The sequence below is a fragment of the Argopecten irradians genome, chromosome 11 (genome assembly GCF_041381155.1).
Source record: "Argopecten irradians isolate NY chromosome 11, Ai_NY, whole genome shotgun sequence".
In the NCBI taxonomy this organism is placed as follows: Eukaryota; Metazoa; Mollusca; class Bivalvia; order Pectinida; family Pectinidae; genus Argopecten; species Argopecten irradians.
The window spans coordinates 6337151-6355507 of record NC_091144.1 but is presented as its reverse complement, the minus strand read 5'-3'; the positions used below and the strand labels follow the sequence as shown (position 1 = coordinate 6355507).

General features: G+C 38.1%; 1 protein-coding gene across 10 annotated transcripts in view; it reads left to right on the top strand.

Moving 5' to 3' along the window:
- Nucleotides 1-18357, top strand: part of LOC138334375 (nucleolysin TIAR-like) — a 231491-nt gene that overhangs the window by 177153 nt on the left and 35981 nt on the right. For all 10 annotated transcript variants that reach the window (XR_011210121.1, XR_011210120.1, XR_011210119.1 and 7 more), the window contains 2 exons: nucleotides 5282-5339; nucleotides 17274-17361. Coding sequence is in view for 2 of the 10 variants with exons in the window: in XM_069283047.1 (XP_069139148.1) it covers nucleotides 5282-5339; nucleotides 17274-17361 (146 nt within the window). In the remaining 8 variants the exon portion in view is untranslated. The remainder of the gene's footprint in view (nucleotides 1-5281; nucleotides 5340-17273; nucleotides 17362-18357) is intronic.

Here is an 18357-nt window from a genome sequence, read left to right as displayed (position 1 = left end):
GTATTACACACCTGGTATCTGACGGAGGATGCATTATCTATTTGATATAATGGAATTGTCATTTAAATTTTGAATGTTGTAAGGTGTCCCCGGTAGTCTTCAATGTTACCGGAGCATGAATCAAAGCCTATCATTGGTGATCGGTGCCTCCCCCAGCACACATAATGAAGATAGATGACAACGCTTTCACGTTCCTCGTGACATTGAAAGTGGTTGTAACAGATTGATTTGGTAAAGCGCCTGATTATAGCAGCAGACGAGTGGCTACATGGAAGGCTAATTGTATTGAGTGCAGCTACTTTGTATTACTGACATGTACAACTCGACCCCACTCCTCATGCTTTCCTAGAATGATATGGTTTCTGGTCTTTGTATCTCAGTATAACTGGACTTGGTTCCTCATATTTTCCTAGAATAACATTGTCACCGCTCCCTGTATTTCAGTATAACTGGACTTGGTTCCTCATACTTTCCTAGAATAACATTGCCACTGGTCTCTGTAACTCTGAACAACTGGACTGGGCCCCAACATTGCTTCTAGAACAGCCCCAGAAATGTCCCTATCTAGTCTCTGTATAACTTGTCTTGGACACTCATGCTTTCATGGTATATAGCTCTGACAATGTAACAATCTAGACTCCATAATTGTACTTGATCCCTCATGCTTTCCTAGACTTCTGGACTGGGGTCTGCATGCATTCTTCCATAGAACATTGTCAACATCGTTCTGGTGTAGTTACAGGCACTTAAATAACAGGGTACTAAAAAACCATTAAAATTCATTTGCCAATATCTGCGTTAGAAGAGGTAGGAAATTTGTGATTGTCACATACTAGAAAAAACGAGTCTAGCCACCAAAGTGATGTCAGTAATAAGTAGTTATAAGTATATGGCTGATGAGTCTGAATATGTTATGATTGGTTGATCTTCATTGTAAGGACGGCTGATTGGCTGATCTTATTGTGAGGACGACTAGCCTAAACATCGTTAATTGCTGGTCTGGCTCTTCCAGATTAAACCAATTCCAGTCTCGTCCAATCTTCAGTTCTCTGAGGAAGAAATACACTTAAAATGTGCAAGTAAGATTTTCAATTAATATGTCCCGTATATTGTAAAGAGTAAATTGAGGAAAACAGATTGGGTGTAATGTCCCATGTTTTGAAAAATGGACTTCTGTGAAATTGAGGAATCTCAGATTGGGTTGGAGCACAAATGTGGAATTTGATGTGCTTTCTTGTTATTTATCTAGGATACTAGAATGGTCCATAGTTATTTTAGTCTAGTAAGTGTTATTAAATCATGGCTAATGTTACATGTTGTCAAGGAGATGTTTTGATTAAACACTTAACGTTAATCCAGACAGTGTCTCGTCAGATTGAATGTAATGTTTGTTGTATTCACTCAGAGATGGATGTCCAATGGATATTGTATCAGACTATCAGTGAAATAAAGAAACACAAAAAATAAATATATCTATTGAAAAGGATAAATCTGCTATCTGCAACCAAAAAAATAAAATCATCAATATAAGAAACTGAGCGCCAGAAGACCATGCGACCCTATGACCTAGATTTTTGATGTGTTTGTGCAGTTTGTGAGAGCTTTGATGGAGACTCGATGACAGAATGGACAGTCATACAGATTTGTCTGTCTGACATGGCACCCTCCACCTAGGTAATTTGGCAGAGAACACATATTTCTCATCATCGCAAAAAATGGCTATGGAAAGAGAATGTCAACAACTATTTCAAAAAGCATGTGTCTCGTGTGAATGAGAAACAATTGATAGTTAGATTTGATACTGGTCATGGTGCATCCATCAGACTGTGTCACAGTCTACAGTGCTGGTACAGTTCAGATCACTCACTCAAATCAAGTGAATTGTAAACCAAAATAAAATATTTACGTCACAACATATCTAGTATCTTGATGATATTTTGACTTTCTTCAATTAATTATGTCATTTAGGATGTATTTTGATACCCCAGCATATATTTTAATACCCCAGCATATATTTTGCCACCAGCCTCAATGATAAAGTATTAAAGTACATCTGACTCAAAGTCTTGATGACCTGACAACCATTAGGTTTGTGTGTCATTGTCCACCTTGTCCATCCTTGATTTTGGTACACTTCAAACTTTTGTGTGATTGAGCTAAAATTTGACTGGAATAAATCACTGACATGGTCCTTGACAAGTGTCTTTATTTTTGGTGCAGGGTAAGGGGGGGGGGGGTTCTTATTCATTATGGCCTCCATCTAACCATGGTAAACTCCATATTTTTGGCTTTTTTAATACATTCTTATCAAGCCCTAGTTTTATTAAATAATTTGGACGTATTGTTATGTATGTTTCCAAAGGATTTTCATTGAATCTTTATTTTTTTCATTAACATTCATAAGATGGAGTTTTTGTTCTTTTGTTACTGCTATCTGAAATACATCAACTAATCTGTTTAAATCTAATCCCAATCTTAGAATGAAAACATATGGCCTACTATTACTAAGTGAAAAAACCATGTGAATAAAATTCTATAGCCCAGCTCAAAATGAAAATGGATGTACGTGTGATAGAAGCGGTGTGTTTTAGAGATGGATGGGTTAGGATGACCATGTATTTAGCTGAGATGAATACCACATTTATAAAGCTGACAGATGTCTGTATTCCCCCTATCATTACTGTCACCCCGGCCACAGCATCTCCGGCCAAACCCAGTCACTCATGTCAAAAAATACTAAAACCAATAACTCACCTGCTTGGCCTTTATTTAATATACATCAGAAACATAAAGTCAAGTATTGACACGCCAGCCTTCAATTCAACATGTTCTTTAGTCGGCTAGCTGTGACGGTAGATTGGGTGATCAGGAACGATTGATATGAGCAGTGTACAGATGTTGGAGTGAAGTTCTTATTGTCTCATGGTAACATAGGGTCAGCTTCAGGAGATTTGGGTTAATGTACAAGAGATATTAATAGTTAAACTAGAATTATGTTGTGTAAGTGATAGTCAATCAAATTAAGAACTTTTATCAGTAAACATGTCTGAATGAATTTGGGAATTTAACATCATATTCAGAATTCCACAAAGACCTAAGAAATTAAGGCCTTTAACCCAGTAAAGTTGGCAGTAAAAACAGCATCAAAATTTGTCTCAGAAATTATCCTTTTTGGAAATCATTAGAGAACATTTTATTATATGTACAGGACGTACAGTAGTAAAATTAAAATCAGAAGTTATGAGAGAAGTTGCTTTAATATAAACACAGAATCTGCACCTGTATAATGTGGCCTTTTTAAACTGCACTCATGTGGCTTAAAAAACCAGATTCAATCAGAGAGCATCGTAAATCAGCAGGCTCATTTTTCACCAGAGAGATATCTTTAATTGCTATTATATTTTGTTTCTCTCGACTAATTGCTGCTTCTGGTCAAGAGGTGATGAGTTTAAGGGAACACATCCTCATTTAGTCCTGATTGATTTTCGATTTGTTTCACATCTGCACCGAAAACCAAGCCAATGTATGGCATTACCTTTTCCCGTGGTAGCATTAATAAAAATTAGAGTGCCACAAATTGCATAACTTCTTGTAATTTTAAATTTGAATTTTTTACAGTTTGAATTTCTATGATAAAGTGATGATTATTTCGGAGAAGCTAGCACCCCAGTCCTTGTTAATAATTCCCTGTGTACGAAAGTCTCCGATAAATTGCTAACATCCGACATTTCAGTTTTATTCCCTCAACATTTACATTATATTCAGTGATTGTGGAAAACTTTTTATGTGCTGTCTTTCATGTTTTTTATTTTACATAATGATATGGTGTGGCTGCTGACTGGTAAATTGTCTTAACCCTAAATATGTTTGTCTCTTCTGATTGAGGCAAATCATTTGGAAGGAGGGGCTGGCAAGGCATGTTTGGTGAAGTGTGTCATTTGTAGGTTCGGGTGAGAGAGGAAGCCAGCCAAGCATGAGATTAAATGATACTATCCAATAATGTCCCCACTCTAATATTGTAGACAAATTCTTTTTTGTAAAAATGAGATAAATAATGGTGAATCAGATTGGTAGAATAAAAATTGTAATGACTGCAAAAGAGACAATCAAAGCAAGCATGAAAAATTATAGAATAAATCCCAGTATGGTGAAACGATTGAGGTGGAACGATTCTGGATAGTTGAGAAAATGGAAAGGATGGAGCTGAGATGTAGGTGCCAGTCACTGGTGGCTGGGAGAAAAGACAAGAGGTAGGGGGATGGAGACAAGTAGAGAAGCCAAATTGTCCTGCAAAGCAATAAACCGTAGACAATTCTTCATGAAAGATTTAAGTCTTGTTGCTCAAGATTTTGTAAAGATAGGGGGGACATGTTCCCAAGAGACGGTGAAAATAACACAGTGTGGCGATTCTGTAATTTCTGAGGAACCTCTGGGAGTTGCTGCTGAAATTGGTTTAAGTTTTCTGAGACAATCATCCAGTGTTGTGGTCATTTAAAATTATAACGAAATATTGATCAGAGATTTGTCAATGTCACATAACACATTATCTGTCATGTTTACATTTGAAATTCGTAAACCATGAAAAAACTCAATTGAGCTTTACGTTTTGGAATCTTGTGTTTAAGAACAATGGCTTTTTTTTTTCTTATCACCTCTGGGTGTTGAAATTTTAGACACATTATTACATATTTTTAGGGTTTCTGCTTGTCACAATAAAACAAAATGTTAAGATTAAATCATAACAAACAAAATCAAATATAATAAAGTAAAAAAAAATATTACAGGGATAATGTTGGCCTCTATCACCTGTTACACACTAAAGTTAAATGTTAAGATTATTTTTGATATACTGTCAGCATCAATTCTCATCGTCTATATTTTTCGTGTTTTACTTGTCACAATAAAACAAAATGTTGAAATAAAATCATAACAAACAAAATCTAATTTAATAAAATGAAAAGAAAATATATTAAAGGCTACTGTCGGCCTCAATCGCCTAAAGTAACCTAAGTTTTAACAGGATCATCTCTACACTATCTGATATGTACCAAGATGTTCGTCTATTGAATCAGGAACAGACGACTAGACAGTGGCGTTATTGAACAGAATTATTTCAACATTTCATTGCCTTTAATTTTGATCTTGTAAACGATAATAGATTTTTACAGAAGTAACATGGAGACAATGTTTCTGTGGAACAAACAAAGCAAACTGTAATTCTAATCAGTCTTTGGCGTGTCGAGTCTAATAGATTTACTAATATGATTCTGTTGTTTTTCAGGAGATGAAGGTCAACTGGGCCACATCGCCAAGTAATCAACCCAAACAAGACACAAGCAGTAAGTAGAATTTTATTGTCTTCTTTCAACAAACTTTTACCTGTCTTCTGACAGACAGAAAATTCAATGAACATCAGTGACTCAAAGGATTAAAGAATAGACACTACATTTACTGATTTTGTCTTTGGAACACCATACAACTATTTCATCCCTCTAGGTTCTGTCTTTGGGACACCATACAACTGTATCATCCCTCTAGGTCCTGTCTTTGGAACACCATACAACTATTTCATCCTTCTAGGTTCTGTTTTTTGGACACAATACAACTGTACCATCTCTCTAGGTTCTGTCTTTGAGACACCATACAACTGTATCATCTCTCTAGGTTCTGTCTTTGGGACACCATACAACTGTATCATCCTACTAGGTTCTGTCTTTGGGACACCATACAACTACAACTGTATCTCTCTCTTTGACACATACAACTTCACTAGGTTCTGTCTTTGGGACACCATACAACTGTATCATCTCTCTAGGTTCTGTCTTTTGGACACCATACAACTGTATCATCTCTCTAGGTTCTGTCTTTTGGACACCATACAACTGTATCATCTCTCTAGGTTCTGTCTTTGGGACACCATACAACTGTATCATCTCTCTAGGTTCTGTCTTTGGGACACCATACAACTGTATCATCTCTCTAGGTTCTGTCTTTGAGACACCATACAACTGTATCATCTCTCTAGGTTCTGTCTTTGGGACACCATACAACTGTATCATCTCTCTAGGTTCTGTCTTTGGGACACCATACAACTGTATCATCTCTCTAGGTTCTGTCTTTGGACACCATACAACTGTATCATCTCTCTAGGTTCTGTCTTTGGGACACCATACAACTGTATCATCTCTCTAGCTAGGTTCTGTCTTTGGGACACCATACAACTGTATCATCCTACTAGGTTCTGTCTTTGGGACACCATACAACTGTATCATCTCTCTAGGTTCTGTCTTTGAGACACCATACAACTGTATCATCTCTCTAGGTTCTGTCTTTGGGACACCATACAACTGTATCATCTCTCTAGGTTCTGTCTTTGGGACACCATACAACTGTATCATCTCTCTAGGTTCTGTCTTTGGGACACCATACAACTGTATCATCTCTCTAGGTCCTGTCTTTGGGACACCATACAACTGTATCATCTCTCTAGGTTCTGTCTTTGGGACACCATACAACTGTATCATCCTACTAGGTTCTGTCTTTGGGACACCATACAACTGTATCATCTATCAAGGTTCTGTCTTTGAGACACCATACAACTGTATCACCTCTCTAGGTCCTGTCTTTTGGACACCATACAACTGTATCATCTCTCTAGGTTCTGTCTTTGAGACACCATACAACTGTATCATCTCTCTAAGTTCTGTCTTTGGGACACCATACAACTGTATCATCTCTCTAGGTTCTGTCTTTGAGACACCATAAAACTGTATCATCTCTCTAGGTTCTGTCTTTGGACACCATACAACTGTATCATCTCTCTAGGTTCTGTCTTTGGACACCATACAACTGTATCATCTCTCTAGGTTCTGTCTTTGGACACCATACAACTGTATCATCTCTCTAGGTTCTGTCTTTGGACACCATACAAACTGTATCATCTCTCTAGGTTCTGTCTTTGGGACACCATACAACTGTATCATCTCTCTAGGTTCTGTCTTTGAGACACCATACAACTGTATCATCCTACTAGGTTCTGTCTTTGGGACACCATACAACTGTATCATTTCTCTAGGTTCTGTCTTTGGGACACCATACAACTGTATCATCTCTCTAGGTTCTGTCTTTGAGACACCATACAACTGTATCATCCTACTAGGTTCTGTCTTTGGGACACCATACAACTGTATCATCTCTCTAGGTTCTGTCTTTGGACACCATACAACTGTATCATCCTCTCTAGGTTCTGTCTTTGGACACCATACAACTGTATCATCTCTAGGTTCTGTCTTTGGGACACCATACAACTGTATCATCTCTCTAGGTTCTGTCTTTGGGACACCATACAACTGTATCATCTCTCTAGGTTCTGTCTTTTGGACACCATACAACTGTATCATCCTCTCTAGGTTCTGTCTTTGGACACCATACAACTGTATCATCCTCTCTAGGTTCTGTCTTTGACACCATACAACTGTATCATCTCTCTAGGTTCTGTCTTTGGACACCATACAACTAAATCATCTCTCTAGGTTCTGTCTTTTGGGACACCATACAACTGTATCATCTCTCTAGGTTCTGTCTTTTGGACACCATACAACTGTATCATCTCTCTAGGTTCTGTCTTTGGAGACACCATACAACTGTATCACCTCTCTAGGTCTGTCTTTTGGACACCATACAACTGTATCATCTCTCTAGGTTCTGTCTTTGGACACCATACAACTGTATCATCTCTCTAGGTTCTGTCTTTGGGACACCATACAACTGTATCATCTCTCTAGGTTCTGTCTTTGGGACACCATACAACTGTATCATCTCTCTAGGTTCTGTCTTTGGAACACCATACAACTGTATCATCATCTCTAGGTTCTGTCTTTGGGACACCATACAACTGTATCATCTCTACTAGGTTCTGTCTTTGGACACCATACAACTGTATCATCTCTCTAGGTTCTGTCTTTGGGACACCATACAACTGTATCATCTCTCTAGGTTCTGTCTTTGGGACACCATACAACTGTATCATCTCTCTAGGTTCTGTCTTTTGGACACCATACAACTGTATCATCTCTCTAGGTTCTGTCTTTTGGGACACCATACAACTGTATCATCTCTCTAGGTTCTGTCTTTGGGACACCATACAACTGTATCATCTCTCTAGGTTCTGTCTTTTGGACACCATACAACTGTATCATCTCTCTAGGTTCTGTCTTTGGGACACCATACAACTGTATCATCTCTCTAGGTTCTGTCTTTGGGACACCATACAACTGTATCATCTCTCTAGGTTCTGTCTTTTGGACACCATACAACTGTATCATCTCTCTAGGTTCTGTCTTTGGACACCATACAACTGTATCATCTCTCTAGGTTCTGTCTTTGGACACCATACAACTGTATCATCCTCTAGGTTCTGTCTTTGGGACACCATACAACTGTATCATCTCTACTAGGTTCTGTCTTTGGGACACCATACAACTGTATCATCCTCTAGGTTCTGTCTTTGGGACACCATACAACTGTATCATCTCTCTAGGTTCTGTCTTTGGGACACCATACAACTGTATCATCTCTCTAGGTTCTGTCTTTGGACACCATACAACTGTATCATCTCTCTAGGTTCTGTCTTTGGACACCATACAACTGTATCATCTCTCTAGGTTCTGTCTTTGGACACCATACAACTGTATCATCTCTCTAGGTTCTGTCTTTGGACACCATACAACTGTATCATCTCTCTAGGTTCTGTCTTTGAGACACCATACAACTGTATCATCTCTCTAGGTTCTGTCTTTGGGACACCATACAACTGTATCATCCTACTAGGTTCTGTCTTTGGGACACCATACAACTGTATCATCTCTCTAGGTTCTGTCTTTGGGACACCATACAACTGTATCATCTCTCTAGGTTCTGTCTTTTGGACACCATACAACTGTATCATCTCTCTAGGTTCTGTCTTTGAGACACCATACAACTGTATCATCCTACTAGGTTCTGTCTTTGGGACACCATACAACTGTATCATCTCTCTAGGTTCTGTCTTTGGGACACCATACAACTGTATCATCTCTCTAGGTTCTGTCTTTGGGACACCATACAACTGTATCATCTCTCTAGGTTCTGTCTTTGGGACACCATACAACTGTATCATCTCTCTAGGTTCTGTCTTTGGGACACCATACAACTGTATCATCTCTCTAGGTTCTGTCTTTGGACACCATACAACTGTATCATCTCTACTAGGTTCTGTCTTTGGGACACCATACAACTGTATCATCTCTACTAGGTTCTGTCTTTGGGACACCATACAACTGTATCATCTCTCTAGGTTCTGTCTTTGGGACACCATACAACTGTATCATCTCTCTAGGTTCTGTCTTTGAGACACCATACAACTGTATCATCTCTCTAGGTTCTGTCTTTGGGACACCATACAACTGTATCATCTCTCTAGGTTCTGTCTTTGAGACACCATACAACTGTATCATCTCTCTAGGTTCTGTCTTTGGGACACCATACAACTGTATCATCTCTCTAGGTTCTGTCTTTGAGACACCATACAACTGTATCATCTCTCTAGGTTCTGTCTTTGGGACACCATACAACTGTATCATCTCTCTAGGTTCTGTCTTTGGGACACCATACAACTGTATCATCTCTCTAGGTCCTGTCTTTGAGACACCATACAACTGTATCATCTCTCTAGGTTCTGTCTTTGGGACACCATACAACTGTATCATCTCTCTAGGTTCTGTCTTTGAGACACCATACAACTGTATCATCTCTCTAGGTTCTGTCTTTGGGACACCATACAACTGTATCATCTCTCTAGGTCTGTCTTTGGACACCATACAACTGTATCATCCTCTAGGTTCTGTCTTTGGACACCATACAACTGTATCATCTCTCTAGGTTCTGTCTTTGGACACCATACAACTGTATCATCCTCTCTAGGTTCTGTCTTTGGACACCATACAACTGTATCATCTCTCTAGGTTCTGTCTTTGGACACCATACAACTGTATCATCTCTCTAGGTTCTGTCTTTGGACACCATACAACTGTATCATCCTCTAGGTTCTGTCTTTGAGACACCATACAACTGTATCATCTCTCTAGGTTCTGTCTTTGGGACACCATACAACTGTATCATCCTCTAGTTCTGTCTTTGGGACACCATACAACTGTATCATCTCTCTAGGTTCTGTCTTTGGACACCATACAACTGTATCATCTCTAGGTTCTGTCTTTGGGACACCATACAACTGTATCATCTCTCTAGGTTCTGTCTTTGGGACACCATACAACTGTATCATCTCTAGGTTCTGTCTTTTGGACACCATACAACTGTATCATCTCTCTAGGTTCTGTCTTTTGGACACCATACAACTGTATCATCTCTAGGTCTGTCTTTGGACACCATACAACTGTATCATCTCTCTAGGTCTGTCTTTGGACACCATACAACTGTATCATCTCTCTAGGTTCTGTCTTTTGGGACACCATACAACTGTATCATCTCTCTAGGTTCTGTCTTTTGGACACCATACAACTGTATCATCCTACTAGGTTCTGTCTTTGAGACACCATACAACTGTATCATCTCTCTAGGTTCTGTCTTTGAGACACCATACAACTGTATCATCCTACTAGGTTCTGTCTTTGAGACACCATACAACTGTATCATCCTACTAGGTTCTGTCTTTGAGACACCATACAACTGTATCATCCTACTAGGTTCTGTCTTTGGGACACCATACAACTGTATCATCCTACTAGGTTCTGTCTTTGGGACACCATACAACTGTATCATCCTACTAGGTTCTGTCTTTGGGACACCATACAACTGTATCATCCTACTAGGTTCTGTCTTTGGGACACCATACAACTGTATCATCTCTCTAGGTTCTGTCTTTGGGACACCATACAACTGTATCATCTCTCTAAGTTCTGTCTTTGGGACACCATACAACTGTAATCATCTCTCTAGGTTCTGTCTTTGGGACACCATAAATCATCTCTCTAGGTTCTGTCTTTGGACACCATACAACTGTATCACCTCTCTAGGTCCTGTCTTTTGGACACCATACAACTGTATCATTTCTCTAGGTTCTGTCTTTGGGACACCATACAACTGTATCATCTCTCTAGGTTTTGTCTTTGAGACACCATACAACTGTATCAGCCTACTAGGTTCTGTCTTTGGGACACCATACAACTAAATCATCTCTCTAGGTTCTGTCTTTGGGACACCATACAACTGTATCATCCTACTAGGTTCTGTCTTTGGAACACCATACAACTATTTCATCCTTCTAGGTTCTGTCTTTGGGACACCATACAACTGTATCATCTCTCTAGGTTTTGTCTTTGGAACACCATACAACTATTTCATCTCTAGTTTGTCTTTGGGACACCATACAACTTTCATCTTCTAGGTTCTGTCTTTGGGACACCATACAACTGTATCATCTCTCTAGGTTCTGTCTTTGGGACACCATACAACTACTGTATCATCCTTTTAGGTCCTATCTTTGGGATTCCACACAACTATTTCATCCTTTTAGGTCCTGTCTTTGGGACACCATACAACTGTTTCCTCTCTCTAGGATTTGTCTTTGGGACACCATACAACTAAATCATCTCTCTAGGTTCTGTCTTTGGGACACCATACAACTGTATCATCCTACTAGGTTCTGTCTTTGGGACACCATACAACTGTATCATCTTTCTAGGTTCTGTCTTTGGGACCATACAACTGTATCATCTCTAATTGTATCATCTCTCTAGGTTCTGTCTTTGGGACACCATACAACTGTATCATCTCTCTAGGTTTTGTCTTTGGAACACCATACAGCTATTTCATCCTTCTAGGTTCTGTCTTTGGGACACCATACAACTGTATCATCTCTCTAGGTTCTGTCTTTGGGACACCATACAACTGTATCATCCTTTTAGGTCCTATCTTTGGGATTCCACACAACTATTTCATCCTTTTAGGTCCTGTCTTTGGGACACCATACAACTGTTTCATCTCTCTAGGATTTGTCTTCAATTTATCATGATTTATTTGTGTATGATCTTGAGAACAGATTACACAGCTAATTGGCCCTTGTATGATGACTGTCTGTTATTCTGGTTTTTATCCTTCTATGATTTTACTCTTAGCTATTCCTCTTTCTTGAATTATATCATTAAAAGCAGAAAATTATGAGCACTTCTAACATCAGGTTTCCCATTGACATGATATGTATACTGACAATCCTCTCAATACCATCTAACAAGCTACCATACATACCGGCTTTATGCATACTGACATTGATTATTCCACTTATCTGTACTAAGCTGACCATTTTCTCTGCCTGGCTCAGATCCTTCTAACCTGGGTTAATACCGATGCTATCCGATATTCTTGTAGAGGAAGCTACCTTTATTCTGTACTAATCTATTGATAATTAATTGCATGTTCTCCGTCACAAGTTCTCAATGAATCCCAGCCAGGCGCCGTCGCTGGTCTCGGTGTTTTACAAGTCTTTAAAGGATTCCTATGTGATTAATACACTTGGATAGTTTGCATTGTGTACAAAGATTGAACCAAAGGTCCCGGGTATAGATCTGGGCATCATAGTGAGCATACAAAGTATTGTAGGAGCTCTGTATTATACAAAGTATTGTAGGAGCTCTGTATTATACAAAGTATACAAAGTAATTGTAGGAGCTCTGTATCATACAAAGTAATGTAGGAGCTCTGTATTACAAAGTATGTAGGAGCTCTGTATCATACAAAGTAATGTAGGAGCTCTGTATCATACAAAGTAATGTAGGAGCTCTGTATCATACAAAGTAATGTAGGAGCTCTGTATTATACAAAGTATTGTAGGAGCTCTGTATCATACAAAGTATTGTAGGAGCTCTGTATCATACAAAGTAATGTAGGAGCTCTGTATTATACAAAGTATTGTAGGAGCTCTGTATTATACAAAGTATTGTAGGAGCTCTGTATCATACAAAGTATTGTAGGAGCTCTGTATCATACAAAGTATTGTAGGAGCTCTGTATCATACAAAGTATTGTAGGAGCTCTGTATTATACAAAGTATTGTAGGAGCTCTGTATCATACAAAGTAATGTAGGAGCTCTGTATCATACAAAGTATTGTAGGAGCTCTGTATCATACAAAGTATTGTAGGAGCTCTGTATCATACAAAGTAATGTAGGAGCTCTGTATTATACAAAGTATTGTAGGAGCTCTGTATCATACAAAGTATTGTAGGAGCTCTGTATCATAACAAAGTATGTAGGAGCTCTGTATCATACAAAGTAATGTAGGAGCTCTGTATTATACAAAGTATTGTAGGAGCTCTGTATCATACAAAGTATTGTAGGAGCTCTGTATCATACAAAGTATTGTAGGAGCTCTGTATCATACAAAGTATTGTAGGAGCTCTGTATCATACAAAGTATTGTAGGAGCTCTGTATCATACAAAGTATTGTAGGAGCTCTGTATTATACAAAGTATTGTAGGAGCTCTGTATTATACAAAGTATTGTAGGAGCTCTGTATCCATACAAAGTAATGTAGGAGCTCTGTATTATACAAAGTAATGTAGGAGCTCTGTATTATACAAAGTATTGTAGGAGCTCTGTATCATACAAAGTATTGTAGGAGCTCTGTATCATACAAAGTATTGTAGGAGCTCTGTATCATACAAAGTATTGTAGGAGCTCTGTATCATACAAAGTAATGTAGGAGCTCTGTATCATACAAAGTAATGTAGGAGCTCTGTATCATACAAAGTAATGTAGGAGCTCTGTATTATACAAAGTAATGTAGGAGACTCTGTAAAGTAATCATACAAAGTATGTAGGAGCTGTCTGTATATATACAAAGTATGTAGCTCTGTAGTATAGAGAGTCTTACATACAAAGTAATGTAGGAGCTCTGTATCATACAAAGTAATGTAGGAGCTCTGTATCATACAAAGTATTGTAGGAGCTCTGTATCATACAAAGTATTGTAGGAGCTCTGTATTATACAAAGTATTGTAGGAGCTCTGTATCATACAAAGTACTGTAGGAGCTCTATCATGGAAAGTATTGTAGGAGCTCGGTATTATACAAAGTACTATAGGAGCTCTGCATCATATAAAGTTCTGTAGGAGCTCTGTATCATAAAAAGTATTGTAGGAGCTCTTCATCATACAAAGTACAGTAGGAGCTCTGCATCATATAAAGTACTGTAGGAGCTCGGTATCATACAAAGTTCTTTAGGAGCTCTGTATCATACAAAGTACTGTAGGAGCTCTGTATCATATAAGGTCTTGTAGGAGCTCTGTATCATACAAAGTATTGTAGGAGCTCTGTATTATACAAAGTACTGTAGGAGCTCGGTATCTTACAAAGTACTGTAAGAGCTCTGTATCATACAAAGTGCTGTAGGAGCTCTGTATCATACAAAGTATTGTAAGAGCTCTGTATCATACAAAGTACTGTAGGAGCTCTGTATAATACAAAGTACTGTAGGAGCTCGGTATCATACAAAGTACTGTAGGAGCTCGGTATCATATGGCCTGTTCCAACAACCCTAGATCTATCTTTCAAAAAGGTCCAGTTTTCAGAACTAAATGGAAGTCATGATACTGGTCATTTAAAGTGATAGTGCTGGAGTTATTGGCATACAATTTTGAAACTCGGTAGCTAAGAAAATGCAGAGTTAGGACATCTTTCGTTACTTGATTTAGGCCCGTCCTGAGTATGTTGAGTCATAGCTGTAATACCAGAGGCCTTTGGTACGATATGTGCTGATATTAGAGATGTAATTTGCTACTCCTGATGTGTTAACCCACATCACAATAAAAACAGTTTTCATCGAGAACTATTTACCAACCATTGTTTTTGCCCTAGTTCCTCATAAAGTCCATCGATCGAGGTAGCTTTTTATTAAGAGAATATTTAGCCTAAGTACACAATCAGATTTTTTTTTATTTACAAGGCTATTTGCCATTACAGCTGTTTTGTACAGTAAACCTTGGTATTTACATATAATCGTTTGTGTTGTGACCAGAGCTAGGCTCTGAAGTAAAGAACTTAACGGTTGTTGGTGTTTTACTATTTATAAGATTGGCGTCCGTGTCGACATACAAACACAGCCGTAAATGACATTACACACCCATGTTGCATGTGAAATGTAGCGTAACATCATGGTAACGGTCGGTCGTCAATTGTCGCCAAGTAGACCAGAATTGGTGCCTATTACCCCTAATTACAGAGATAAAACCTGTGAGTAATCGTAGTAGGAAGGACATGTATCCATACAACCCCAGCAATCTACACCAAGATTTTCTACAATCTCTAAGGAACTGTCTTCACTTTAGATTTTTGACTGTCTATAATGCTGTGGCTATTGTGTGAGAGCTTAGTTTTTTGACTGTGTATAATGCCGTGGCTATTGTGTGAGAACTTGCTTCTGAACGTCTCTCTGTTAAATGTACCCTGAACCCTTGTCATTGTTACATACCTACCCAACTGTTGTTAGGGCTCTACCTAACCCAAGGACGTCTCCCAAGGCTTAAGTGCTGTCTAATAGTCACTCATTGAAAGTGTACACATAACACATGTTTTAAACAGTAATTATCTACTGAATAAACCACAAATTGGATAAACTTAGCATTACCGTAAATAAGGACTTTTTTTGTAAGGCCAAGATTGTCAAGTCTCTGAAAGGGGACGTCTCAAAGTATATATATTGATCTCAAAATGAAATAAGGACTCTTTGGAGAGCTTTCCGCTGGAATGCAGGTGTTTTCATTACAACTATTGTAGGGTATCTATTAGGATTTTGAGGATGCTTGTTTGTCATCTTTTCTTGAACTTTTATGACAATGTAATTGTGTTGTTCTGATGTATAGGTATTTATCTCATTGGTTATGAGGAGTAACCTTGAATTAATGCTGTAATCCCCATCACACCTCCTATGGGAGAAGTTTTTATAGACCTTTACCTACCCTACACCACACAATACACTGAATAAAACAAAAGTTACTTTCTATTGACCGCTACTGATGAGCTTGACATTCATTAAGTTGACTTCTTGGAAGCTCCCAATTTTTGTTAACCATACTAGTAAGAGGAGAATGAGTTTGTAGAGGTCCCATATGTGTCATTGGTTGTAACACCCACTATCAAATCAGCAGTCGGCATGGTGATACTACTAAAGTCAAAGGGGCCTACTACTATAGATGAATCTTCAGGCCTGCTTCGGTCATCTCTCTCATTCACTATTCTGTGTGGTTCAATCTTAAACATATTGATTATGTCCTACAATCAAGCTTTAATAGTAGATTATTGTGATTTGTCTACAGGATGGACATTGAACAAAACAAGAATTGTCTCTGTACACACCTTAAATTTCGGATAAAAGATGCAGATATTGTATATTAAATTTTAAAGGACTATGGCAAAATAGAAAAAAGAAAAAAAAGGAAGAAAATCAAGGATTTGCATTAATTTGTAATTAGGGAGACAATGAGGATGATTAACCTTGGTTACTGGTGACCTTTGTAGGGGAGACATTTATTTACAGGGTTGACCTTTGATGACCTTTCCTGACCTTTCCTGACCCTTGATAATAAGATCTCATTACTCTGTACAGCTGACCTTTTCTGTGACCTATAAAACAACACGGTACCAAGTGATTATACAAACAGATCAATGGTCATAAATATCATGGAATAGTCATTAGGCACAACTCCAATGGTTTCTAGTAAAATTTACATACAGGTCATTGAATGATAGAAACAAAGTTTTAAAAACTTGAATAATAACTGCTGTAAACATTCTAAATTCGTTGCAGTCCAGTTTTAGCACAAAGTTGATTTTGAACAGTTTAATTAGCACAGTGATGAATTCATGCACTCATTATACTATACTGACTTCATGCTGCAGAAAACATAATTTATCTTTTAGTGCAAAAATGCCTTGAGCAAGTGCTGAAGTAAGGGAATTGCCAAAGTATGTACTTGTCTTGTGAAAAAGTCCAGTAACAATACGAGGGTTTCCAGATCTCTTACCCACGTCGTTATGAGATCTGGAAACCCCTATATTGAGATTATGTATTAAGCCCTGTACAGTTTCTGATGTTATTGTCATCACTATAGTTCCATAACAGGTTCTAGCACTTATGCAACCTTTTGGATTTTGATAGAAACTGAAGACTTATGGTGCCGTTTCTGTTGCTACCATTTACTGATTGTATGATTTTATGTTTCAGAACATTTCCATATATTTGTGGGAGACCTGAGTCCAGATATAGAAACACACCAACTAAAAGAAGCATTCGTAGTTTTTGGAGAAATATCGTAAGTATTTGATAGTTGTCAATATGTGATAAACTCATCAGACATAACTATATTATGAATTGCTGGATTTACTAGCCAAGGAGTATTGAACCTGATGGTTGTTAGTTGTATTGTGCAGACTAAAATTTGGCGTAAATTGTGTTCCTGTGTCAGACATAATAATATCAGACACACCTTGTATTAGTTCAGGACAACAGGCACAGAGGACAGTTCACTAAAACATAGGGGTAGTCCCTAGTTCTCTATGAGATGCAGGGCCAGTTCTTCATTGGTAAGGGGTAAACCCTGGGTTTAGATGAGACAGACTGTCCTATTGAATATAAGGGGTTGTACCCTGGGTCTGAATAAGGTTTCTCATTGTGTTCTCAACAAGTGATACATTGGCAGGGCAGCATCGTAAAATGCTAGTTAATAACATTATTTCCCCTGCTGCTCGTTATTGGAAATGGGGCTTACATTATGGCAACCAGGGGCTACCTGCAATATTGAATTGGCTAGATCAACGTACATCAACGGTTGTACTCTCGGGAATTCTCGCTTTGTTACGTGCTACAAAAATGTGGAATTTGTTGAAAATTTGATGAGCACAAGCTAATTGATTGTAATGAAAGCGAGAGAATTGACAATCACATGGCAGCCGTCACTACTAAAAGTAACGTAACACTGCCACGCTAATCCATCAGGGTCAAATTTACGTTTGTTTAATTGATGATTTGTCAGGAGTGTAACAGATCATGTACATCTACAGGGTACATGGGTCTTTGTTGTCTGTCTAGACCATAGTACAATACTTTAGGGTGACAAGTGAGGAATAGAAAAGGTTAAAGCAATAAGTTGTTTACTTATAGGAATTAGATGAGTTCAGTTATCTGAAGTATTACTTAAGGTTTGTGGGTGGAGGATTTTAGCATATCCTCATTATCCTAAATCACCATGAGAACAATTGATTTCAACCTTGATAATGGCATATTGTAATCAACTTTATTGTACCTATCC